This window comes from Podarcis filfolensis (assembly GCF_964270895.1).
Source record: "Podarcis filfolensis genome assembly, chromosome: 3".
NCBI lineage: Eukaryota > Metazoa > Chordata > Lepidosauria > Squamata > Lacertidae > Podarcis > Podarcis filfolensis.
The window spans coordinates 82,462,369-82,488,370 of NC_139606.1; the positions used below are offsets into that span (position 1 = coordinate 82,462,369).

At 42.0% G+C, this 26,002-nt stretch overlaps 1 protein-coding gene and 1 long non-coding RNA gene across 3 annotated transcripts in view; both read right to left on the bottom strand.

The window, feature by feature from the left end:
• RMDN2 (regulator of microtubule dynamics 2) overlaps window positions 1–11,089 on the bottom strand; it is a 29,148-nt gene extending 18,059 nt beyond the window's left edge. The window contains exons 1-6 of one of the 2 annotated variants that reach the window (XM_083604345.1): window positions 10,806–11,067; window positions 10,062–10,210; window positions 8,886–9,352; window positions 4,511–4,706; window positions 3,494–3,596; window positions 2,702–2,762 (exon numbers count right to left, since the gene is read on the bottom strand). In XM_083604345.1, the coding sequence (XP_083460471.1) occupies window positions 2,702–2,762; window positions 3,494–3,596; window positions 4,511–4,706; window positions 8,886–9,340 (815 nt within the window). In that variant the 5' untranslated portion in view covers window positions 9,341–9,352; window positions 10,062–10,210; window positions 10,806–11,067. Of the gene's footprint in view, window positions 1–2,701; window positions 2,763–3,493; window positions 3,597–4,510; window positions 4,707–8,885; window positions 9,353–10,061; window positions 10,211–10,805 lie in introns of both variants that reach the window. The other variant, XM_083604344.1, reaches the window with a different exon arrangement.
• Window positions 1–26,002, bottom strand: part of LOC310758318 — a 166,206-nt gene that overhangs the window by 18,059 nt on the left and 122,145 nt on the right. The gene's annotated exons all lie outside the window — the stretch shown is intronic.

A 26,002-nucleotide genomic window follows, 5' to 3' on the forward strand; every position in this document is an offset into this window, starting at 1 on the left:
GATCTTAGGTCCATGATACACGGCACGGTTCAAAAATAAAGTTTGAAAAAGCATGTGTAAATAGAGGAAATTAACTGGAGTTTTAAAAAGGCTATCCAATAAAGCTACAAAGGAGGGAGGCTAGAAAGTGGTTGAAGGTAATAATTTAGAGCAGTTAGAAAAGGAACTGGCTGTAATTCTACACACACACTTGTGAGGAGTAAATCCCACTGAACTCAATAGGACTTACTTCTGAATAGACATGCCTAGGATTATGCTGGTGGAGGATAATAATACAGTTAGGGAAAAGTGAATGGGAAAATGTCAAATGTGACAATAATTCTGAAGGAAATGGAGTTGTGCATGTAAGTTGTATGTCTCAAGTATATTCCTAGACTTCTACCAGCATGGGAAGATACAAAAGATGGCAGCGCCAGACACAAAATTAAAGGGAAGGGTGGAGATGTATGGATGTCATCAAGAGGCATTTGGGCTGCAACCTCATGAACAGTGAGACTTCTTGCCCACTTAAGTCACGTAGCTGTCAGCAGCAAGGGCAACCTTGGTGGACTGTGAAATCACAATAAAAACAACTTGGCTCTGAAATAGGAGGAAGCCAGGGATAAAGAAGGGCCATGAGCGCCACCTAATGGTCCAGCTAGGGATCTGCGAGTAACTCAAAAGCCACTGCTCAGGTTTCCGTTACTTTGAAACAGGGCTGACTAGCAGGAGGCAAAGTGAAGCATTGGGAAAGACTGAGGGCACAAGGAGAAGGAGGCGACAGAGGTTGAGATGGTTGGAAAGTGTTCTCGAAGCTACAAACATGAGTCTGTCCAAACTGCGGGAAGCAGTGGAAGACAGAAGTGCCTGGCGTGCTCTGGTCCATGGGGTCACAAAGAGTCGGGCACGACTAAACGACTAAACAACAACAACAGCCATTGATTTTGGGCTGTGTTTTAACTACAATATGTCATTTAGATTTCCCTTCTCGGGTGCCAAAACATTGTGGGCTGACCCTGATCTTACAGAGGTTCAAAACATTGTTTGTCCTTCCTCCTCCTTTTCTCTGCATTTAGATGAAAACACAAGGAGTTCACTATACAGGCTGTATAACACAGGCAGCATTTCAGTTCCATGTAGGTAAGAACATTCACAACACATGTGGATCCCACGTGTTATAACTGCACATATTTTCCTGTATATATTGGGAAGATGTGAGTGGCTGAGACCTCCTACCACACATGTGTGTGTATACACATTCTCTGCATGTACAAAATGCAGTGAGATGGAATATAGGAAACTGCCTCATACGAGAGTCAGAGCACTGGTCCATCCAGCTTAGCACTGACTGGCAGTGGGCCTCCATCATTTCAGACAAGAATCTTCTCCAGCCTTACCTGGAGAGGCCAGAGATTGAACCTGGGACCTTCTGTTATGTCCCACATGTGTTCTACATGGGACTAAGGTCCTTCCCCACACTTTCGCTTTAGGATAGAGTGAAATTTGTTCCAATCAATATGAATTCAAGTCTCTTGGTCCAAAAGTATTGCAGAGCTTCACACTGGCATGCCTAAATGTGCTTCCCTCAGCAATTTGGGGGGTTGTTGTTGTTTAGTTGTGTCCGACTCTTCGTGACCCCATGGACCAGAGCACGCCAAGCACTCCTGTCTTCCATTGCCTCCCGCAGTTTGGTCAAACTCATGCTGCTAGCTTCGAGAACACTGTCCAACCATCTCATCCTCTGCCGTCCCCTTCTCCTTGTGCCCTCCATCTTTCCCAACATCAGGGTCTTTTCCAGGGAGTCTTCTCTTCTCATGAGGTGGCCAAAGTATTGGAGCCTCAGCTTCAGGATCTGTCCTTCCAGTGAGCACTCAGGGCTGATTTCCTTAAGAATGGATAGCTTTGATCTTCTTGCAGTCCATGGGACTCTCAAGTCTCTCCTCCAGCACCATAATTAAAAAGCATCAATTCTTTGGCGATCAGCCTTCTTTATGGTCCAGCTCTCACTTCCATACATCACTACTGAGAAAACCATAGCTTTAACTATATGGACCTTTGTTGGCAAGGTGATGTCTCTGCTTTTTAAGAAGCTGTCTTTGGGGGGGGATATGCTTAAATGGAAAGAGAGTCTGAATGCAAGTGCCCTTATAACTCTGGAAAGATCAACTCTATTGAACCCCTTTTTATTAATTCCCAGAATGATCAGATGCATTTTACATCCTTTTAACTCCTTTCAGATCAAAATGCATCTACAGTGGAATCTCAACTTACATCCGCCTCTTCTCGCCGATGTTCCAAGTTGCGACCGCGGCAAACCCGGAAGTAAACACTGGGCTTGCCACAATTTGCACATGCGCAGAAGCGGCTTCTGCCATCTGCGCGTGCGCACAAGTGGCTGCCACTGTCTATGCATGCGCAGAAATATGCTGCCGCCGAATGCGCACGCGCACAACGGCGCCTCTACTAGTGTCTGGTTTTGCCCAGCGGACGGGCCTCCAGAATGGATTATGATCATAAATAGAGGTTCCACTGTATTGCTTTCAGTGTGGCCTATTTTAGTTTATTTTATGTTACTTTTATTGATTTTATTTTGCCCTATTATACACATTTGGATAATGTGTTCTACGTGGTTCGTGTTTACTTATTTCTTGCTTTCTTAATACTGGTCATTGGCTGTAACAAGAAAGATTTGATTCGATGGATCCAAGTCCTTCAGACTTACCACTGGTGACTCTCAGCACTTGATGGATCCAGGTTTACAGCATTTTCACTCACAAGCTTTCCTGCAAAAGATGCATCACAGAACATAAAAGTACTATTCGTGATATAACAATAAACCTGACCATATTAGCTGACGAACATGCTATGCAATATAAGGATAACAATACAGATGTACCTTCAAAGTCGAACGGAATCTGTTCTGGAAGTCTGTTCGACTTCCAAAACATTCGACTTCCAAGGCGCAGCTTCCGATTGGCTGCAGAATCGGAAGCTACGGAAGCCGTGCCAGACATTCGGCTTCTGAAAATCATTCGAAAACCGGAACAATCACTTCCGGTTTTCAATCGTTCGGGAGTCGAAACCTTCGAGTTTACAGGCGTTCGGCTTCCATGGTTCCACCATAGTTAGTTATAGTTTGTGAGCCACCCTGTGATCTTTCGATGATGGGCGGTATATAAATTTAATAAAATAATAATAATTAATGGACAATGTTGAACTTTATAAAGCCAGTTCAAAGGTTACCTGGCTTAAAACGATTAACACTAATCCTAACCATGTTTGCCCTGAAACAAGTCTGTTATTTTAGTGGGACATGGGTAGCCATGCCTAGAACTGTGTCTAGTAATTGAAAAACAACCCAGGTATGAAGAGAAAACTCCTATCATGATAGTTTTTTAAAAGGATTGGTGCTCAGCCCTTCTGCTGGCTCCAGTATCCCCCAAGTGAAACACAGGGCTGGAGCAGGGGAACCTAATCCTCTGGTATTATAAACTCAGTACATAACTCAGCTGACCTTTGGATGCATAGTCCTTTTTTTCTTCAGCCTCTGTGGTTATTGCAAACATGTCTCCATAAGCTCGGGCAAGCCTCCAAAGAAAGCCAGTATGATTTCTATACTGCAGATAAACAGAATTTGATACATTAGATTGCCTTCACCGCATATTTCTTTTGCCATAATTAAAATGCCTATTATGCTAGCCCTCGCTTGTTATTCTGCACCTATTAAAGCTTATTGTATTCTCATTCATTCTATTCTGCCACTGATTTCTTTTGTTGGTCTTTCCAGATACTTCTGAGGAACAACAAATAGGGCTTTGAAATAAACAGCCACCGCAAATCCATAATTTTTCCCAGTTACCCTCCAACAAAATGGAGAGTTGTTGCTAGTTTGTTGTGCAGAATCCAGGCACCTTCTGCTGAAGCAGAGATTATGTTGCAGGAATGTCACATTTGTTTAGTGCTCTAGCCACAACATTTTGTGGCTGAGAAAATCTAATTCTTCTATCAGAGCAAGGACTGAGTTGTAATAATTTCCTGTGGCACCTTCTGCGGTACCTCCTTTAATTTTAACATAAAAAAGGTAAAGGTAAAGGGACCCCTGACTGTTAGGTCCAGTCATGGCCGACTCTGGGGTTGCGGCGCTCATCTCACTTTATTGGCTGAGGGAGCCGGCGTACAGTTTCCGGGCCATGTGGCCAGCAGGACTAAGCCGCTTCTGTCAAACCAGAACAGCGCATGGAAACGCCGTTTACCTTCCCGCCAGAGCGGTCCTTATTTATCTACTTGCACTTTGATGTGCTTTCAAACTGCTAGGTTGGCAGGAGCAGGGACCGAGCAACAGGAGCTCACCCCGTCGCGGGGATTCGAACCGCTGACCTTCTGATCAGCAAGTCCTAGGCTCTGTGGTTTAACCCACAGCGCCACCCGCATCCCAATTTTAACATTACATAAACATTAAAGAGAATGACATATAGCACACTGAATTATAGCTTTTAGTATGAAATGTTTGCGTGGCGTGGACCCTTTATACCTTTTCCTCATTTTCAAGCAGCAGTTTGAAGCTCTCCCTTTTCTCATTGTCTGAACCATAATGCAACCTGTCCGCATTCTGTAGAAGATTAAATAATTCTATCTTCTCTTCAGGTGCCAGAGGAGATGTGGGAGAACTGATCCATTCTTTTTCTTCCTCAGACTCTCCTTCAGTGTCAGTATGAGCTGTAATGTAGCTAAAACACAAAGGGTTTTGTGGGTGGGAATAGCTTAACTTCTCCTAAAGGCGACAAAACCCAGCACTCTTAGCAACTTTAACAATTTTACCAGTTATGCCATCTTAAGAAAGTTGCTCAGTTAATGGAAATTAGAGAAAGAGAGAGAGAGAGGAGAAGCCATACTTTGTAATATCAATTGTGCTTTTGCAGAATACAGGCAACTCCCCATTTACACAGGGGTTGGGTTCTGAGGCACTGCATGTTTAAGTGAAATCTGCTAAAATGTATTCTTCTGCTAAAGTGTCCACTTCTACTGTATAAAAAGGTAAAGGGACCCCTGACCATTAGGTCCAGTCGTGGCCGACTCTGGGGTTGCGGTGCTCATCTCGCTTTATTGGCTTCCGGGTCATGTGGCCAGCATGACTAAGCCGCTTCTGGCGAACCAGAGCAGCGCACAGAAACGCCATTTACCTTCCCGCCGGAGTGGTACCTATTTATCTACTTACACTTTGACGTGCTTTCAAACTGCTAGGTTGGCAGGAGCAGGGACCAAGTAACGGGAGCTCACCCCGTTGCGGGGATTCGAACCGCCGACCTTCTGATCGGCAAGTCCTAGGCTCTGTGGTTTAACCCACAGTGCCCCCCGTATCCCGTTTCTACTGTATACCACTATTAAAAACCAATTTTTCATTGTTACCTTCTATGCACCCACTGGGTTTTTAAAGCAGCATTTTCCCGATGCCAAAACAGCATACTACTTCGGACACTGACCAAATTCAGTGAAACTTAAGTCTGAATGCAGTGAAATGTTAACGATAAGCATTTTTCAAAGCATACTACCCACTCCTTTTGTTTCTGGTGCAATATTTATGCTTTAAATTAGAGAGCAAGAGAGATTTCACTTGTTGAAAGCTACCAACTGAAAGTGCTTTAAGACCCTGAGCAATAGCAAAGATAAAAATTTACTATGTGGGATTACAGGTTCCTTCACGATACCATCTACTTTGCTGCTAGCAGCATTTCGGCACCACATCAAATACCCTTCCAGGGTTATAGGCATAGCGATCAATGTTGCTCACCAAGACCTTGAGATGAGGAAAGTTATCTCTTTCCTGCCAACGAAAACAGTTCCAGGCTTAAAAAACAAAAACATTCTGTCAAGGCCTTGTTCTCACAAGGTTGAAAAGTTTGTAATGGATATTACAAGATTTGCTGTACAAATAAAAATTAATGCATCAAGACGTTTTCATATGATGCATCGAGTACTTATTCTTGGAGTTCTTATTAAGTTTGCAACAATTTTGAGTGGGCTCCCCCCCCCCCGCATGCCATAAGTACCACTTTTTAGCTTCTGCAAATGCTAGACAAAATCAAGTCAAGACAGGGAGTGGGAAAGTGAGGAGACAGTGTAATTCATAGTTTATCTTCCCAGCTTAGATTACAAACAAAGGAAGGTCATATATGTCAAGAGGACACTTCTAGGCAAACCAAAACCTCTGCACCTTGAATTTGGCGTGGTTTTCATCTATGCAGGTATGGCAGGGTCTCAATGCTCTCCACACTTCTGGGGATCCCAAGAGAGCCACAAGGAAGGGAAAGGGTTTGGGGGGGGCACGGTAGGGGAATGTAGCCACTGAATGAAGTTAGCTGGGAGTTCTCCATTTCCTTCTCCCTCTGCCTGTGAATTCTAGTCAGTGCTCTGAAGAATTGGCGCATAGAACACCAACAGACTGAAATATATATATTTAAAAACTAACCAAGCAACTTGAGCAAGGAAAACATTTTACAATCAGCATTTCAGTTTCCTGCTTTTCTTTTCTGTAATTTATACATAAAACATTAAAGGTTGTCACCTGTATGGATCATTCCAATATTTGTTTGGTGTAATGCAAGTTAAAAACTGACACCACCAGCCACTCATCCATGTACAAAAAAATGCTCCCACAAAGATAAAAGCGGTGACCTTCATATGATTGCCCTCTAGTGGCCAATTCTCAGACCGGTTCTATTGAAACATGATGTATTGGAGGAGAACGTCAAGAGTGCAAGAAGTTTTGTAAGGAGGACTATTAGAAATATTGCAAGAAAGACTATGAGGAGAATTATTCGTTAATGACAATTAAGAGTAATAGAGAATATAAGAAATGCAGAATAAGTGATAAAGAACGAAAAACCATCAGAGGTGTTGACGGAAGTCTAAAACATTGCATAAGATAAGAAATTACGTTATATGACTTTTGGAAATGATATGTTACAAAACTAATAAAAATGTGTGTGTGTGTGTGTGTGTACACACACACACACACACACACACATTTTATTAGTTTTGTATATATATATTTTGTTTGTGTGTATGTGTGTGTATATATATATATATATATATATATATATATATATATATATATATATAAAATTTATCATCTGAGGCCCCTCAAAAAAGGTCCAGAGGGCGGCAATACTAGGATGGGCCTTTTCTGCAGTGGCTCCCTTTTTGTGGAATGCTCTCCCCAGGGAGGCTCACCTGCCACCTTCATTACATATCTTTAGGTGCCAAACAAAAACTTTTCTCTATATTTAGGCCTTTGGCTGATTAAATTGTGATTTAATTTAATCTATTTTCTGATTTAATTAAAATTGCCTTTTAAATTGTGTGTGAGGATATTGTTCGGTTTGTTATTATGTTATGTATTTTTATACTGAAAACTACCCTGTGACCATCAGGTGAATGAATGAATGAATGAATGAACAAAAAAATGAGCAAGCAAGCAAGCAAGCAAGCAAACAGTAAATTGAATCCACTTACTCTGAAGCAAATCCAGCAAAGAGAGGGCAGAATAAGGAGTCTTGGCAAATGTGTTTCTAGAGCTGTCACAAGACACTCTCGGTACTCAAATATTAGCACTTATTTGATAAATAATTGCACAGAAACAACAATATAATGTATCTAGGCAAATACTACATTATTAGCTTGGTTATGATACAATTATAAGCATGCACAGAAACTTTGTTATCTAAGTTGAGGCTGTCTTTTTTGTGTTCCATTGAAATTAAGAGCTACTTCACAATCTCTTCTCCCAGAGGTTATTATTAAGTGGGTCTGCTATGTTATTATTTTGGGGGGTTTGTTTTGCTATGTTTCATTACCTTTTCCCTTCTTACTAAAGTTGTACTGATCAATGGAAACTGCCTTGGTTTTACAAGGTGGGAAGGCACAGCTTATGCCTTCTATTAAATACATAATACATAGTACATCAACATGCACCTACAACACCAGATATGACAGTCTGGTGGATATTTTTCTGAGTGGAATTTCTGGCACAAGCACACTGCTGTAGATTTAAATTTTATAGTGAATTGGAATTAACTAAACCATTTCCAGGCAACGTCAGCACTGGAAAGTGATACAGGAGCGATCCAGTATTAGATATTATCGGTAGAAGTGCTGACACAAAAGCAGAAGGGATAATGTTTCACCAAAGGAATTGTATTTTCCATTGTTAACAGCTCTTAAGATGGGAGGAGACCAAGAAGTGCAAGTTCTACTCAGCTGCAATGCTAAAGGTTTCTGGAGTTGAAGCAAACCAAGGAGCACAACTAGTGCGTAATATTTGAAAACAATCATACAAAAGCCAAACTGAGGGCGAGTTTGGAAGAGCGAAGGCAATACATCCCTTTGCCATAGGCTTTCCTAAAATATACTGATATTTGAAAGATTTTGGGCTACTTCATGCAATGCAAACTGGCTGGATTTTTTGGTTGCTCTGAGTTGCCTTGGGCAAGATAAAGCAACTAACAAATGTAATAAAATAATAATAGTACTAATAAAATGTTGAGAATGCAGTTTACCTGCCACTGATTTCCAATATTGCTTCCCCCCTGCCTTGGGGTGGGCAGCTAGCTCAGGTTTAAAACCAAACACTTCCCACCACAGCTTCACCTGAAACGACTGAGCCTCAGACTCGTACCCCACTCCCATTTTCCTTCAGCAATGCCACAGAGATCAGAAACATTTGTTTCTGTTTCCAATGGCAAATTGTCATTATAACTGAACCAGGAGCTGCTGTTTGGATAACTACAGGTAAAGCTAACAAGCCATGATCTAGAGAGTGGATTTGCAAATTACTTACACTCAAAATAGTGAGATTATATATATAATTAGAGGTTGGGATAGACCTGAAATAATTCATAAATACCTACCCGCCTTCACTTTCTGCTTCTTCAGAACTGTTGGTATCTGACACACCTTTGCCAATCTCAGTCTTCCTCTTCTTTGTTCCTCTGTGCAAAGGGCTGCTCCTGCGAGAATCTGTTCTCCCCTGGAGTTCATCCCGGACAAGTTCTTCCAACTTTGGAATTGCTTCTCTCAGAAATTTTACTTCTCTCTTAAGTTCTTCCACAGTTGCTATTAAACCATTCATTTTTTCCAGTACCTGAAGCTGCCTTCCTTGCAATAGCATCACAGTTCCTTGTTCATTATGAGCTTCATGTGGAAAATTTACCAAGTCAAAACTGCCCTCTGAATTCAAAAAGGTAGGCAAGTACATGGCTTTACTGCATTTCTGTGTCTTTCGATACCAAATGAGGCCCAAGGTTATTCCAGCAGCCCCTGCCATTAGGCCAAATAATATTTTTTTGCTTTCGAAATAAGGCATGACTTTTCTCTTCTGAAATGATATAAAAGCCATAAGAAAACTGGGTTTACAACGTTGCATGTGAAACTCCTTGCTACTGCAATGTAGGCTATAGAGATATGACAGCTTCACTTACAAACCAGTTATACAGGGATTCTTGGTTAAGAGGCATTTAGGTCACAACCCAGAACATGCTTGCATAGAAATAAATGTGGGACAGCTTCATATGACAATTGCATAATAGGGCTGTTTGCATTCTAAGCAAATTTTTTGTTTGTATTGTTCGAAACCAATCCGGGTTTTGAAGAACAATCCATTTGAACTTTGCCCTTATTGTTGCATGGTACTACCAAGCAAAAACTCAGTGTATCTTTAGTATTTGTTTTGCATCATTCTCATCAGTTTCATCATCACTCCCGATCTACTCCCAAACTAGCAATTATTCTAGTTCCTTATTAAAGACATGTGCCATTCTGGTTGGCTTTCAGAGTTCAGCTAGCAAATGGACGAGAAAATCAATAGTATAATTGGTGACCACCAGGCAACATGATTAAGTGCACTTAATTTTGCACAGAAGTGTGGCTCGCGTTTCTATTGTCTTTTAATACCTGCATTCTCTGCCCTGAGCCTTTGGGATGCAGTCTGCTACAAAACTAATATATAATTGAAAAGTCAGAGGGAACCCAAGGCTCAGCATGCCTGAGAAAAACACGACAACTGAACAGTCCCGTCTTCTACATGCCAATTTTGTTGGAAACCGATGAGATCTACTTCCAATAAACTCTGATTTTTATTTGGGAGAGTAACAGAGGCAGCTGGCATTGGAGAAACTGGGCAACTGTGAAGGCTGACCTCTGTAACTAGATAGCAGTTGCGCAGTTTCAGCAAACTCTGGAAGTAAATGATTGTCGATGAGGAGTGAAATGATAACAGCTAATGGGGATACTTGCACGCACAGCACCCATTTAAACCACACACAAATCCTGAGAACTGTAGTTTCTAAAGGGTGCTGGGGACTGTAGCTCTGGGCTAGGAAAACTAAAGTTCCCAGAATTTGGGGGGCGTCGGCGTCAGGGCCGGATTTAGGTTTGATGAGGCCCTAAGCTACTGAAGGTAATGGGGCCCTTTATATGTCCAGCTGTCCTTTGTCAACAACAAATTGTCCCTGTTTTTTGTGTTGAATATATGCTATATGGCAAGTTATGGACCTAATAGGTATCTAAAGCCATTTGCACATAACAAAATATGCATTTTATCAAACTAATTGTTGAACTGAAATACAATTAAGAAGAAGTATATTAATAGGGGAAATTTTTTAGTGGGGCCCCAAGAGAGTGGGGCCCTAAGCTATAGCTTGTTTAGCTTATACGTAAATCTGGCACGGGGGGCGGGGGAGGGTGCGGGAGGGAGATGTGCTTCAAACCCAGGGGGGGTGCATGCAGCCTTATTGCAAACAAACAGCCCTCGCGAGGAAGTAGGAACTGACCTGGGCAGTCGCTTCGCCTCCCTTGAGCAAGCAGCCGGCAAACAGGCAGGACCTGAACCGAGCCCCAGAGAAAGCTGGGGAGAATGACCCTCAGGTGTCCCACACGCCCAGTTCCTCCTTGGAGCGCCGCGGGCACCTGCGCAGGGGTTTGCAGCGTCAGCTCTTCTTCCGCGCCAAGGCAGCCCCCCTGCGAGGCTGCTTCAGCTGATTCCAAGTTGCTGCCTCAACCTCCTTCGCTCCGCCGGCTACCCGAGCCGTCACAGAAAAGAGGCGGCGTCCGCAGCTCAATGGGCGGCCCCAGATGCCGAGACCCGGATATTGGTGGGCGGGCGCCCTACCTGCTTGCCTGCTTCTCCGCGTCGGGGGGCGGCGCGCTGTGCGCAAGCTTTTCCCTGCCGCCCAGCTGGAGGGCGGGAGAAACGGCGGGCATGGTGGTCACAAGCAGCCTATCCTTCCGGTTCTTGAAGGATTCCCCTCACGGTTAGTCCCAGGAAAGCAGCGGCCCGCCAGATGTTCCCTAGACTACAACTCCCATCATCCATGACCATTGGCCGTGCTGGCTGCGGCTGATGGGAGTTAGAGTCCAAATATTGGTGAAACTTGTCCGCACCAGACAATGTATTGGATCCAGTCCCCGCAGATGCAGCCGCTGTTTTGTGTTGGTTTTTTTTGTCAGTGATCTGGGTTAAGCATTTCCCCTCTTTTTGCTGCTGGGAGATGCCTTGAGAAAACTGTTCAGGGTGAGTTGCCAGCGAGATCATTCTTTTGCGCTCTTCTGGGCCAAAACAAACAAGATGAATTTTAACAGGGAGAAATGTAAAGTATTGCACTTGGGCAAAAAAAAGGAGAGACACAAATACAAGATGGGTGACACCTGGCTTGAGAGCAGTACATGTGAAAAGGATCTAGGAGTCTTGGTTGACCACAAACTTGACATGAGCCAACAGTGTGACGCGGCAGCTAAAAAAGCCAATGCAATTCTGGGCTGCATCAATAGGAGTATAGCATCTAGATCAAGGGAAGTAATAGTGCCACTGTATTCTGCTCTGGTCAGACCTCACCTGGAGTACTGTGTCCAGTTCTGGGCACCACAGTTCAAGAAGGACACTGACAAACTGGAACGTGTCCAGAGGAGGGCAACCAAAATGGTCAAAGGCCTGGAAACGATGCCTTATGAGGAACGGCTAAGGGAGCTGGGCATGTTTAGCCTGGAGAAGAGGAGGTTAAGTGGTGATATGATAGCCATGTTCAAATATATAAAAGGATGTCACATAGAGGAGGGAGAAAGGTTGTTTTCTGCTGCTCCAGAGAAGCGGACACGGAGCAATGGATCCAAACTACAAGAAAGAAGATTCCACCTAAACATTAGGAAGAACTTCTTGACAGTAAGAGCTGTTCGACAGTGGAATTTGCTGCCAAGGAGTGTGGTGGAGTCTCCTTCTTTGGAGGTCTTTAAGCAGAGGCTTGACAACCATATGTTAGGAGTGCTCTGATGGTGTTTCCTGCTTGGCAGGGGGTTGGACTCGATGGCCCTTGTGGTCTCTTCCAACTCTATGATTCTATGATTCTGCGTCTGGTTCAGGAGGTCTGATCCTGTGCGGGTCTGTTGTTGTTTAGTCGTTTAGTCGTGTCCGACTCTTCATGATCCCATGGACCAGAGCACGCCAGGCACTCCTGTCTTCCACTGCCTCCCGCAGTTTGGTCAGACTCATGTTTGTAGCTTCGAGAACACTGTCCAACCATCTTGTCCTCTGTCGTCCCCTTCTCCTTGTGCCCTCCATCTTTCCCAGCATAAGGGTCTTTTCCAGGGAGTCTTCTCTTCTCATGAGGTGGCCAAAGTATTGGAGCCTCAGCTTCAGGATCTGTCCTTCCAGTGAGCACTCAGGGCTGATTTCCTTAAGAATGGATACGTTTGATCTTATTGCAGTCCCACACAGTTCAATGAGGCGAACTCCCAGGTAACCTGTGCCCACTTACCTGAGAGTAAGCTCCGTTGAACTTCGAGGGACTTCCTTCCCAGTACACGGGATCGTGTGGTTTAACTTTAGTGTTATTTCAACCACCTTGGTCATATCAACCAAAGAAAAGGAAAATAATATAAACTGATAAAATCTTGAAGAACAGTGTGCACCAAAGTATGCCTTTATATTAAAATATGTCAAAATACCAGTAATAACATAATATGTATGCAAAGGTTTAAAAAGAATAAAAGAAAATCTATATCAAAATACAAGTGGTTAAGCAAACTTAATACATTTTAAAGCGTCCAGGTAACTTTCTAAATTAAATCATCCAATTAAATAATTGCATTTACCATATTAGCCTCGATAAAATTTCTCCTCAGCTTTTGGGCTTCCACTGCAAATCTTCTAACTGTCACAAATTTGTCACACTTGGACAACAAATATGTAATTTTTGCTGGATCATCATCAGGTATCTTACTTAACAATTTCACGATAAACTTTGCTCTTAGTTCAGAATACAATGAACAGTCTAGTAAATAATGATAAAGATCTACTTTATGTACTTGGGCACCACATATACATAAGGCGCTGTTAACTTATCACATGGATTCTCAAATCCATGTGATAAGCTAAGAAAACGCAACTGAGGAGGATTGTGCAGTATGTCTCTGAGGCACTGGCTGCATTTTATTTCTTATCATTTCTGAAGCCACTCGGTTTATAGTTATCATGCACTCGCTCCTTGGAAAATGACCTTTTGTCTCATCCTTGAAGATATCCCCAAGTTATTCTCAAGAGAACTAGAACATTTCTTACAGTGCCCTACCATCCTTCAGCCAGGCAAGAAAGAGGCATTATTACTGTTGAAGGACACATTCCAGCCAGGCAAAAGCCCTAAAAGAGAGTGGAGAGCAGGACTGGTGGGGGAGTTTAGCCTTGGAGAGACCTAGGAGATCAGGGTTCAAGTTCAGGCATAGGCAAACTCCGGCCCTCCAGATGTTCGGGACTACAGTTCCCATCATCCCTGACCACTGGTCCTGTTTGCTAGGGTATAATGGGAATTGTAGTCCCAAACATCTGAAGGGCCGGAGTTTGCCTATGCCTGGTTCAAACCTTTACTCAGCCATGAAGCTCAATGGGTGGACTTAGGCCCATCAAGCTCATTCAGTCTAACACACCTCACAGGGTTGTTGCGATGATGAAATGGGGACAGGGAGAAGCATGTAGTCCACATTCAGTGACCTCATTCCAAAGGAGACTGAACTCAGGTAAACACTGCAATGCACTCTTGAAACATCTCACCAGTGGCTATCTTCTGCAGCCTACTGTTCCTCTCTTGTATTGCAAAGAGAGCTACTTCTGGCACTGGATTTAAGAAAGCACAATGACAATACCAGCGCCAATCCTGAAGGTTCATTGGCTATGTAATTTCAGCATGTGGAAAAGTCCCCAAAATGTGGTGACTTTTTTCCTGCAAAAATGGACGGAACTTGGAACACACTTGCCTTTTTCACTCCCAGTCTTCTAGGGCATTTGATTTTCCTGCTATTCCTCAACAAAGTTTTTGATTTATCAGTCCCAGAATGCTATCTCCTGAATGGCTGCTTCACTCCCATGCCAAATAGAAGGGTGTGTGGTTTCATCAGGACTATGGGATGGGAAGAAGAGTTAGCCCCCACTTTGTGCGATGGAGTCTGACTCCTGAAGCCCCTTATAGCTGCTCTGAAATTTTTTAGAAAGAATTCTACAATACCTAACTATGTCTAATGTAAGGTGTAGTTTGGTCAAAGGTAAAACTAGGAGCTGCTAGTAATTTGCAGTTTGGAATTGTTATGCTTTTGTTACATCCTAAATAGCAATAGATGCTCTAAGGCTATTAGGATATTTTTGATGCAAATATAGTAGGTGTTGTTGTTGTCACAATAATAGTAGTATTCTCTCTGATATCTATCTGTCTGTCTGTCTATACACACACATTCAGATCTTGCTGAATTAATTATGCTATTCACAATATACACACTTAAAAAACTTGTAGGATGTGTTAGTGTGATTTATTACCAGACAGGTATCAGTTACAAAATGTTTTGGGAAGAAGTGTAATAAACCATGAAGTGGGTTTCTTTCTTGAAATATATCATGGTTGCTTTTACTTATTTGTAGTCTGTTAACTAGGGCAGAAAGTTTTCTTTAAAGACGTTTTGAGTAGACCTTCACTAAAGATCCCATTTGTACAGATCAGTGTATTTTGTTGTGTCCACACAGGGGCACCCTTGCTGCAGCTTTTAATAGTGTTATGTTTTCATTCCGGATATAGTGTGCTTCATGGTGTCCTCTTTTACTCCGCTCTTCATTTAGATATTCCTAATGGATAGTACTGAGAACACTCTTTTCAAATATGCCCATTACTCTCAGATAGGACTTGTGCCTTTGCACAAATCACTGTTGGCAATATACAAATTTAAATTGCTTTATGTAGCTAATGTTTAGATTCCAGACCTGCCAATGGCACTTAGAGGGGTTTCAAATTGACACTTGCTTTACCAGGGTTTTAATTGTTCTGCTATAGTTTAATGTTCATTTCTTATTTCTTGTGTACTTAAGTGGAACTGGAGAGAACTTTGGGAGAGGAGATGGGGGGGGGGGACCCCAAGGGAGTCATAAAAAGATTTGGAGTAGTTGTCATATGGAATTTCAAAACCATGTGAGGCTAGATCTTTTGCTGTTTGCATACCATGTGCCTATATTGTTTTTTGTTTTGTTCTACAATTTGGGTTAAAAAAAATCGGCCCACATATGACAGCATTAGGAGTAAAAGTTACAGTGGTGCCAATTTCTAATGACTTCCTGAAGGAATCCTGGGAACTCACAGAACTATAATCCCCAGTACCCTTAATAAACTACAGTTCCCAGGATTCTCTGGGGGAAGCCATGTTCTTGAAATGTGCAGTGTGTATTTTACCTCTGTGTGACCATCAGGAGATGGCCTGATTTCCCTGCCTTTTGTTTCCTGCTTAAATACTTTTAGCTTTCCATTCAGAAGAGCTGCACCCCTTTCCAACTAAAACCATCATGGTGGCACCCTTTGTGTGTACCTTATTACCATAAGGTAGAGGACCACTGCCAAGGAAATGTCACCACTTCGCTTTAGAATAATTAAGTCACACTATATCCTATTGGCAATAGTTTGCTAATGCCAATATTCAGAGCTGTCTAATTAAGGAAAGATGCTGTCTAATTAAGGAAAGATGAGGAAAGGGCAGGAATGAGCAATAAACTAAAATTACAAAGCACAGACATCCTGTGGCATTTGGCTAGGGAGAATGAAATAAAAGTTTGCCTTTGTCCTATTGGCTTTCAGGAGAACTTTTATGCTTATTTACGTAATATGAAACATAATTTGTAGTTACCATATATGTGGTGGTTTGGTTCAGATTGTGGCATCTTGCGGTATGCATAGGCTATGACTGTGTCCCACTTGCCTCTTTTAAAAAACAACATTCAACCCGCCAAACTACAGTAACTTTTTGACACATCAGTAGAGACAGAGGAGCACTAACAACATATTACACTGCTTGCTTCAATGGCTTTTAGAGTAATTTGTGAAACAAGAAGTTGCCTTATAATGATGGCTATTGGTCCATCAGGCTCAGTACTGTCTAAACTGACTGGCAGTGTTTATTACAGGTATTTCTACCCCAGGCTTAAAATATTTCAGGGTGCCTTAAGGCACAAATATTTTTTGTAAAGCAACAAAATTCTTAAGAGAGCAAGGTAAGGCTCATCAGCAAGAATGAATAGTAAATTTCCGGGAAAGACCTGAGATTTTTTTGTTTTGTTTTAGCATTCTTTGCCCATTCCTGACATGACAAGGTAGGCACTAGGCAGGCCTCTCTGGCAAGAGGGTTCCACAATCAGGGTGCCGCCATCCCAAAAGCAGTTTGTTTGCTAGCCATCCATTACACCTCAGGCAGTGGGGATAAGCATCTGGTTTTGATTCCATGTAATGCTGGTGGTAGCCATCTAGAGACCTTGAGAAGCACTTCCCTATTGAGATCTTGGTACCATTTGGAAGTGGAACCCAAGATTCGCTGAAATGGCTGCTCAGTCTAATGTGACTTGCCATCCTCTGGCTGAGGAAGTCCTCATAAGTAAGTTACGGGGGAATGGGGGGTTCAAACACACCATCTGTCATGGAGCACATCTCATGTGTATCAACCTCTGAGAAAGAGATACTGGGTTGTAGCCAACTCTGATTTTCCATTTGAGGGTGTGCAACTGAGCTTTCCTTTCCTCTCATCTACTCTGCAGTAGCACCCCCTCACACACAATTTTCCTCTTGAGGAAGCCAAGATTTTGTACCGCCAAACAGAACAAGTTAAAAAGTTTGACTCTAACTACCAGTTTTATCAGCCGAAGAGACTGGCACCTCTAGAGAGCATTACCAGCACAGGTAGAACTAGAAAACAGACTTATAAATGATGATTTTAAGCTGGTTTCACAGCCATCTTTGGCATGAGTGCCAAATCCATCTCTGCAGTTTCACTGGGTGGAGCTGGTTTCTTGACCAGCAACCTCATATCCCATGAAAACATGGTGTGTAGGCAGTCAGAAGGAGACTCCTTGCCTTCCTAACCATAAAGACTTATACACCCAGAAAATGCCACTTTACGTCTCCTAGAATCATCTATGTGGGATAATTAGTACTATATGAGAATGGCACTTATATTAGAATGGTATTTATATTGTCCGGAATGTAAACCAGCCAGAACTTAAACTAAATTTACTGTTGTAGATTAATTGAGTTTAAAATGTTAAATACATTCTTACATGAACCTTGATAATTCAAACCCTTGATTATCATAGGGTGCTTCCAGATTTATTTAGTTATTTATTTATTTTAAAAAATACACTTCTCAGATCTTTGCTGGAAAGGTTAAATCTGGATTAAATGGATGCAAAAATATGGGCTTGCCTTTTAATGATGATGGCATCGTTTGGACACTGCAAAAATTGCACTCCAGTGGCTCAGTAAATAGCTGCCTGGAATCCCCCTGAATTCAATGCATTTTTAGGCAAAAGTTGGATATCTGACAGATCATTCATACCCATTTAAACATTTATTTATGTATGTGGATTTCTCTTTTGCCTGCAACATTCTTAAAGGCCTCAGGTTGGATAACAAATCAACTCTGAAAATATAGCATGCATCAAGAGATAATAAATCCACAAAAATGTCAATACAGTTATAAATCAATAGCCCAAACTGGTATATGTACCTTTTGCCTGCTCTAATAGTCAACTCTCTAACCTGAAAAGTGTTTGTTTTTGTAATTTACAGATGCTGCTGAAGGCTATACAATCTGCCCTTGTTTCACATGCCTTGCAACATGTTTCTTTCAAGCAAGTACTTGCTTTCCTTACTCTCTCACTTGTTTTTGCAGTGTGCAGCCAGCATGTTATTCCTTTCCTGCCAAATATGGACTCAAATCTGGAACTCTAGATACAAATCTTGGTTTTCTTAGAGCCCTGCAGGAAGCTCGGATTCTGGGCTCTGAGACGGTTGCAGATGAGTCTTCTGGGAATCCCTCAACTCCTGCTTTTATTTTGTTTAAAAATCAGTGAAAAGGAAATGTGTGTTGGACTCACCGCTTCCCATATGAAATGTTTTGTGCACATCTTTAAGCTTTCTTTCTTTCTTTCTTTTTAAAAATGGAGACCAGGATATACTTGATCCGACAGTGTCCCCTCAAGAAGCTTTCCTTTCACTGACATTTGACCAAGTCCTTCCTGCTTTCCAGATGCTGAGAGATAAAGAAGACGAGAAGGTAGGCCTGCTGCAGTATTCCCCCCGCCTTGCCCACATATAAACATGGAAAGCAGAAAATCTGGTCCACAGATTTTCATGCTGAATAAAAGGGAAAATCCAAAATATACACATCAGACAATAACAAAATAAGCAGGAACCAAATGGAATTTTGCAAAGGCCAAGGTGTCGAAGTATATGCTTTAATTAAACTTATAGGCCTTGACAATGCTTTATTTCCAAAAGGAGTCAGTTTTTATGCATCCAGTCACTTTAAGCTGTGCAATATTCATATTTGCAATAGGAAGATGTGCACCTCGCAGCTGTGTAGCAACCTGACACATCTGCAGGATTTTGAAAAGTATATGGGAAGTCTCCCTGCCACTCTGCTGTTTCCTCCCAGGCTTTTCCCAATTTGCACCTTCTTCCTTTAATACCCCTCCCTGCACTTAGTTTCCTGAGTCTCTCTCCCTCTCTCCCATGTCGTCTCTGAAACCAGCTTCCATCCTGTTGGAAAACAGAAGCCATGGTTAAGCTGAGGTATACACATTAAAGACAGCCATTGAGCATGTGCAGATGACAGCCTCAGTGAATTGTTGTTTGAGGAGCAAATCAGGTGAAGACGTACCCATCCTCCTTCTGGTGTGTATAGGGATGTCAGAAAAAGACTTGAAGCAGCGGGAAACAACCTCTTTGCATTCAAACCACTAAAATGGTATTGTGACAGCATCCCTGGTTCTGCATGTTAGCAGGAATTTCTCACTTCCTGCAATTCCGTGGCCTCTTCCAGGTGTAAGGAGAAACCCTTGTTTGTGCTCTCAGTTCCTTTCTTTGAAGTTGAATCACCTGAGGTCATGCAACTCGGGTGATCAACAGGTGGGCAACCCTGTCCACCTGTCAGAAGTGTTCCACAAGGGTGGAGAAGTTCTGGATCCAACCCACCATCCAAATCCAGTTCTCCACCCTAGCCCTAAAGGAGCAAGAATGCAGCTGGGGAGAACTCCTGGACTCTGTGCTCCCTGTGGAGTCATAGGTGTTCAGTGGCCAGGAGTGCAGTTTACCAGCTATGGTGGCTTCACAACTGCAGCCTTGTCTAGCTAAGTCAGATCTTAGCTGCCCAACGTCTGCTAAATACTCTTCCCAGGGCTCCCTCTTTTTTGGCCTTCAGGAGGTTCTAGAGACCTTTTTATTGCACCTGACATGTGGATGATTTAAGGTGCTGTGTTTTCATTTCCCTCCATCTGCTGCTATTCTAATCTAGCTGTTTTACCTGTTGCTGATAGTTTTATTTGCTGCTATCATTTTAATATTTTAATATTTTGTTTTTGTTATTTTACTAAGTTAAAAATCTTACCACTTTATTGTGATTTTTATGCCTACTTTATTTATTTCCGTAAACCACCTTGGAAAGTTAATTTTTCTGAAAGGTGTTTTGAAAATCTGTTAAATAAGAAAATGCATGAAATTTAAATCCTATAAATGTCTGCTCAGAATCTCAATGGGACTTGCTCCAAGATACAGGATTGCAGTCTTCTTCATCACATTTCCATACTGTGCTTAAGGCAACACACAACAGTATGGGGGGAAAATAAATAAAACTACATTCTTCTACCCACACACATTAAACAAGTCCCTGACCTTGTTTACATACAAGGTGTGATTTGTATCTGTAGTGCATTATGCCAACCACATTTTAATTTTGCTATAATGCTTCAGATAATAGTTCTGTGTATATGTTTGCAATCTGATCCTAGAGTTTTTGAAATGTTCATACCAATTTGCTAACAAGTATTACATTCAATATGTGTGGCTGCATTGAGATCACAAGTATTTTCATTATACGCTACATCTAGATTTACATCACAGCTATGCATTAAACACAGAATTCCTGGTCATTGAGTTTTGATGAAGTGTTCATGCCACGGAGCAGTGGGTCGCTCACCCGCACATCATATTAGAAGTAGGGGAAAAAACCTCCTGCAATTTCTTTTATATTGACAGATGAACCCATCTGCATTTTGTTAGCATTTTGTTTTCATTTCTAATTTTGCCAAAACTAACTTTTCTGCAGACTTTGACTCCCTTTACTTCTGTCTAGAACTTCAGTGCATGAGTTTTAAGATGAATGTCTCAAATGTTCAAAACATTGGAAATGTGCCTGAAATGACACCTGTGTTGTGGATTTCTTTCTTTCTTAAAGTCTCTTCAATGCAGAATGAGTGGTGTGTAGATCCCTTACCTCTGGGTAAGTGGGGGAAAGCAGAGAATAGTGTACTGGAAACAATAAGATTTTCTGCAGGGAAAGACATGGGTATTGCTCCAGTATGCTATGTAGAATAGTTGTTAATGAATGGTAGGGGGAATAGATGTAATCTGAATTTTATGAGTTGAAGGATGGGGGCTTCCTTCCACTTTTGGCAATGTTGGACTTGCATTAATGTGTCACTGGCAAGCAAAACGTTGACTAAAATTCAGTAATCACAGCCTTCCCCAACCGAATACCTTCCCATATGTTGTAGGACTACAGCCTCCATCATCCCTGCCCATTGGCTGTATAGTTCAAAACATTTGGAGGAAATTGGATTGAAGGAGTTTGAGTAATCATTCGTTAACCATATCTACAAAGAACAGAGCAGAAAGTCAATGTGTTGCCCTCCAGGTGTGGCTGGACTGTATGGGGTGTTAGGGGAGGAGTGGGGGACATGTCATGCTCCTTCTGGGGTAGTATGTCCACCTTTGGTCCGCACTCAGGTGAGCATAGCCAATGGTAGTTCAATCAGCAGTCAGATTTTCCATGAATTGCCGTTTGCTCCTATTCAAAGGTAAAACATGTGTTCCCTGGGTAAAGTGTTGCAGGGGGGACCATGGCTCTGTCACGCGCCTGGAAAGCTTGGACCTGTACCTAGAAAGCACAGAGCAAAGGTTAGTGTGGTGGGCCCTCAGTGAATGCTGGCACCCAAGCCCAAATGAGGAGCTTTTGTCCCTCCTTCAACACATCACTCACCATCACATATGATTCATTATCTGTTTCTTCCCATTGGGATGCACTGCTTCTTTGTATCTTCTAACGTCAGGCCTCGGGGCAGCTCCTACTATTAAGTAGACTGAGGTTCCCACCTCAGGTGGCAGATCTCAGGCTACCATCAAAGGCCAGCAAATTATCAATTATTGAGTTTATTATATGTTTTACCACCACTGAGAAAGCTCCCTTGAACCTTCTGCCTGAGGCATTAAAATGTGTAGGGTCATCTCTGTCCAGCCCTCCATTTTTTGACCTCTGCCATTCCTGAGTAGTAGAAAAAATGTGCACAAAGGATAATTTTTGGAGGAGATACAATTAAATAAATCTGTAATGTTGTGTTGAAAGCTGTAAATCAGCCAAAGCACGAGGTTTAAAAGTACAGCTTTATAGGCAACCACAGTCCAGTCAGCCTAAACTTGTTTGGGCAATTTAATTACAAGCGAGGTATTTTTAAGAGAGTAGGTAATTTTAAAGTCAGTTTAGATAATTCTTCATTACGAGCCACTTGCCTCATAAATGAAATCTATGTAAACTAAATTGTTAAAAGGGTCTTCAACTTCATAAACTTTACGACTAAGATTTTCCAGGAAAATAGATCTTGTGTCTATAATAGACCTTATGGAGACAATCTTCCAGGAAGATTCCAAGGATTTAAAAGCAACAGCTTTTTAGTTTGGAATAACTTCTGTCCCCCTCAAGAGAGGCTTGTGGCTGAAATGTGCCGTGTGTTTTCCATCAGTTGAGCAAATGAGAAGATGAGAAATGATCTTCCTTTGCTCATGTAGAAATATTGAGAATAGATGCTCCTGTGTAAAGATATTATATGTGATATTTTGTTTGGGTCCTCCGTGCCCCCAAATGTTATTTATTCTTTCTGTAATGGAATGGGCCTTCCTCTGGATTGCCACAATCCAGATTGAAGCAGGCTGTGGCACAAGCAGGAGGGCCCATCAAAGGATCTTTGCATACAGACTGGCTTATATGTAAGAAGGCATTCCTTCAAGTATCCAGTCCTAGGTTGTTTAGGATTCTGTACATCTAGAAAAGAATCTTAAATTTGGCTCAGTAGCAAATTGCTAACTGGTGCAGTTTTACTATTTTTATTGTTTATTTCATAAGATATACACCCCACATGATTGTAAAAAAAAGCCTCAAAGCGGTTTACAAAAAGATAAGACAATAAAGCCCAGAAAAATTCGCAACCATTGTCCCTGGCCATTGGCCACACTGCCTGGGGCTGATGGGAACTGTAGTTCAGCAACATCTGGAGAGCCCCAGGTTTCTTATCCCCAGTTGCTGTTAAGCAAGCTTGAAGAACATGCTCTAAACATGAAGAATTTGTCACCATTTAAACATGATCTCATTTTATGAGAATGATGAGTGGAATAGTAAATCAATCAGCTTCAGTTTAAAATGTTTTTTTTCTTTTTGTATGTTTGCTGGGCTTCGTTTTTTCATATATATATTTTTGCACTGAAACTTAATTTGCTGACTTTCCAAACAATTGATAAACCTGTCAAGGGTATATATATATATATAGAGAGAGAGAGTAGTTTCATTATTGCATCCCTTTATTTGCACATGTGTTGAGTTTGCCCTGCTGTTATGACTTGCACAGGCAGTAGATAATCACAGGGTTAGCTTTTCAGAAACTAAAATAGTTCTGGGTGGTGCTTGTAAATGTTCAGTGTGCACACATATCAAAACCCAAGAAGCCACACTTCATCACAGATTTCGTATGTGGATATATAGTGATACTTAGGATTCTACAGAGAGGAAGAAAAATATCCCGAACTACCCTGGGTTTTTGTGTTTGTTTGTTCAATTTGAAAGTGTGTAATTATTCCCTGTTTAGACATCTTGAAACAAAGGATGCCATGAAATGTCCTTGAGAATTTGTTTCTGAATTCTGCTTGTAATATTCTTGATAATTATGGTGCTAGATAAGGAATGGGGGACCGGTGGCCCTCCAGATGTTGTTGAACCACAATTCCCAGCCACCCCAACCAGCATAGCCAATGCATAGGGATGCATGGCAGCTGTAGTTCAACATCTGGAGGGCCATAGCTGCCTCATCCCTCTACTAGCTGGTAACAAAACAACAAGTTGCAATGAGGGTGAGTTTTATGGTAGATGTAGAACAGTCTTGCTCACATTTCAGTATGGTGACATTTTGGGTTGTTTTCTTTTATTTAAAGCTGTCCATTTTATATATAACAACATGTATGCTGGTGTTTCTGTGCAATTTGTTGTCGTTGAGGAACCCAATTTGTCTTTGTCTAATAATTTAAAAATGCAAATTGGGTCATTAGTGTCAGACTTCAAAACCACACCTAGAATAAGGAACTCACAGCTGCCCTACATAGCCAATGAAGACTCTACCCAGGTACTAGGGTGAACCTGCCCACCTTGGCTAGCTGTTGATTCATGTGAAAGGTCTATCTTCTCCCACTCAGCTTTCTGGTGTTACTTTGCAATTGTTTTGACTTCTTTCCCTTTCCTCCTCCCTATTAATTTTAATTAAAAATAAAGCAATCGGGTCTCTCACTTTCTATACTCAAACAGCTGCAAGGAGGCTGTTTTGAACCTGAAATGCATTTGCCTGTGATGTCCTTGGTGTAAGACAGAAATCAGAACAACACATTTTTTAAATATATATTTCAGGAAATGTAGTTTTTACATTTAAGTTATGGACACCAGGCGTGCATACATAAAACCCACCACCCACAACCCTGGTTTAAGTGTCACTAGTGAAAATGGCTTAAAGCCTCTATTTGCTTTTAACGCTAAAGAAGCAGCCCGGCAGTATGGCTATCACACTGTCCAGTGCATGCTTTTCTTTTCTTTGGCCAGCAGGTAAGTCTTGGCACTATGTATGCTTAATATGTCCAAACAACCAGCAGGACTATTGGCTAGCTGCCCAAGACACTGGAATATTTGTCTTCCTGTTTCTAGTCTAATCTTCAGCACCCCTGGTCTTATCTGTTCCATTTTTTCTGGTACATGCACTTAATTTGTCTGCCTTTGGCATAATCCACTGAGGCCTGGTGTGGTGTCCTGGCTTTTTGCCCAATGTGAATTTTATCTGATTTAGGTTTATCTTTCAACCTTGGAATGGGTCCTGATCTAGGCAGACATGGTCCCTGACTGTACGATTGTAGTCTTACTCCACTTTTAATTTAGTTCTTGCAAGCAGCAAATGAAGTGATAAGCCTATGTTGGGACTGTACCACATCATACTTCAGTTGCAGTTCAAATGATGGAATGCTCTTCTGAAAAAATAATAATAAATCCCTGCACACAGATAGATAGATGTTGGGAAGAATAATTTTAGCCTGGCCTTTCCCCTGTCGTGCCAATTTTCTATTAATTGAAATATTAATTGGGGTATTGGGGTGTGAGGTGTAAACCTCAATTGTAGTCAGAAGTGGTATAGCTCAGCCACAGAGTAACCATCATATGTTGCCCACTAAAACTAGGACTTTGTCAAATGGATGTTGACAGTATGCTTGGTTCTCTCACTATAGCAAGTTGATCATGAGAGAGGTCCTTCCACCTTTAGCCCTTTCTGCCTCAGATGCACTGAAAAAACCAGAGAAGCACATATTCTGGAAATAGTCGATGTACAAAGGAAAAGGATCTGCAAATCATAGATATGTTAAAGAAGCAAGAGATCAGAATGCAGTCATATAAGCTAAGACTTATCAGTGGCCACTAGCCATGATGGCTATGTTCTGCCTCCATTGTTGGAGGCATTATGCTGGGCACCACAAGTGGGGAGTGTGCTGTTTCACTTAGGTCCTGCTTGCGCGCCTCCCATAGGCAGCTGGTTGGCCACTGTGAGAACAGGATGCTGAACTACGTGGGCCATCAGCCTGATCCATCAAGGCTCTTCTTTGGCTCTAGGAAGCCCTTTTAGTCCTCAGACTTCATGTAAACATCTTTAAAATGGAAAGGATAATTAGGGTGTTGGAATGGTGATGCAAGAGGATTGTAAAGTACATCACACAAACAAGGTGGTTTGGATGCAGAGAGACCGTAGCACAAGCAGGAGTGTCTTATACTTTCACAAGGAGGGAGAGAGAGACCGTAGCTCAAGCAGGAGTGTCTTATACTTTCACAAGGAGGGAGAGAGAGACCGTAGCTCAAGCAGGAGTGTCTTATACTTTCACAAGGAGGGAGAGAGAGACCGTAGCTCAAGCAGGAGTGTCTTATACTTTCACAAGGAGGGAGAGAGAGACCGTAGCTCAAGCAGGAGTGTCTTATACTTTCACAAGGAGGGAGAGAGAGACCGTAGCTCAAGCAGGAGTGTCTTACACTTTCACAAGTATGGTGTCTGTGATTTCCCCTTCTAAATGCACCTTGAGCTGCCTGAACTGCTTAGCACGCAGTTCTAGATGGTCTTCCA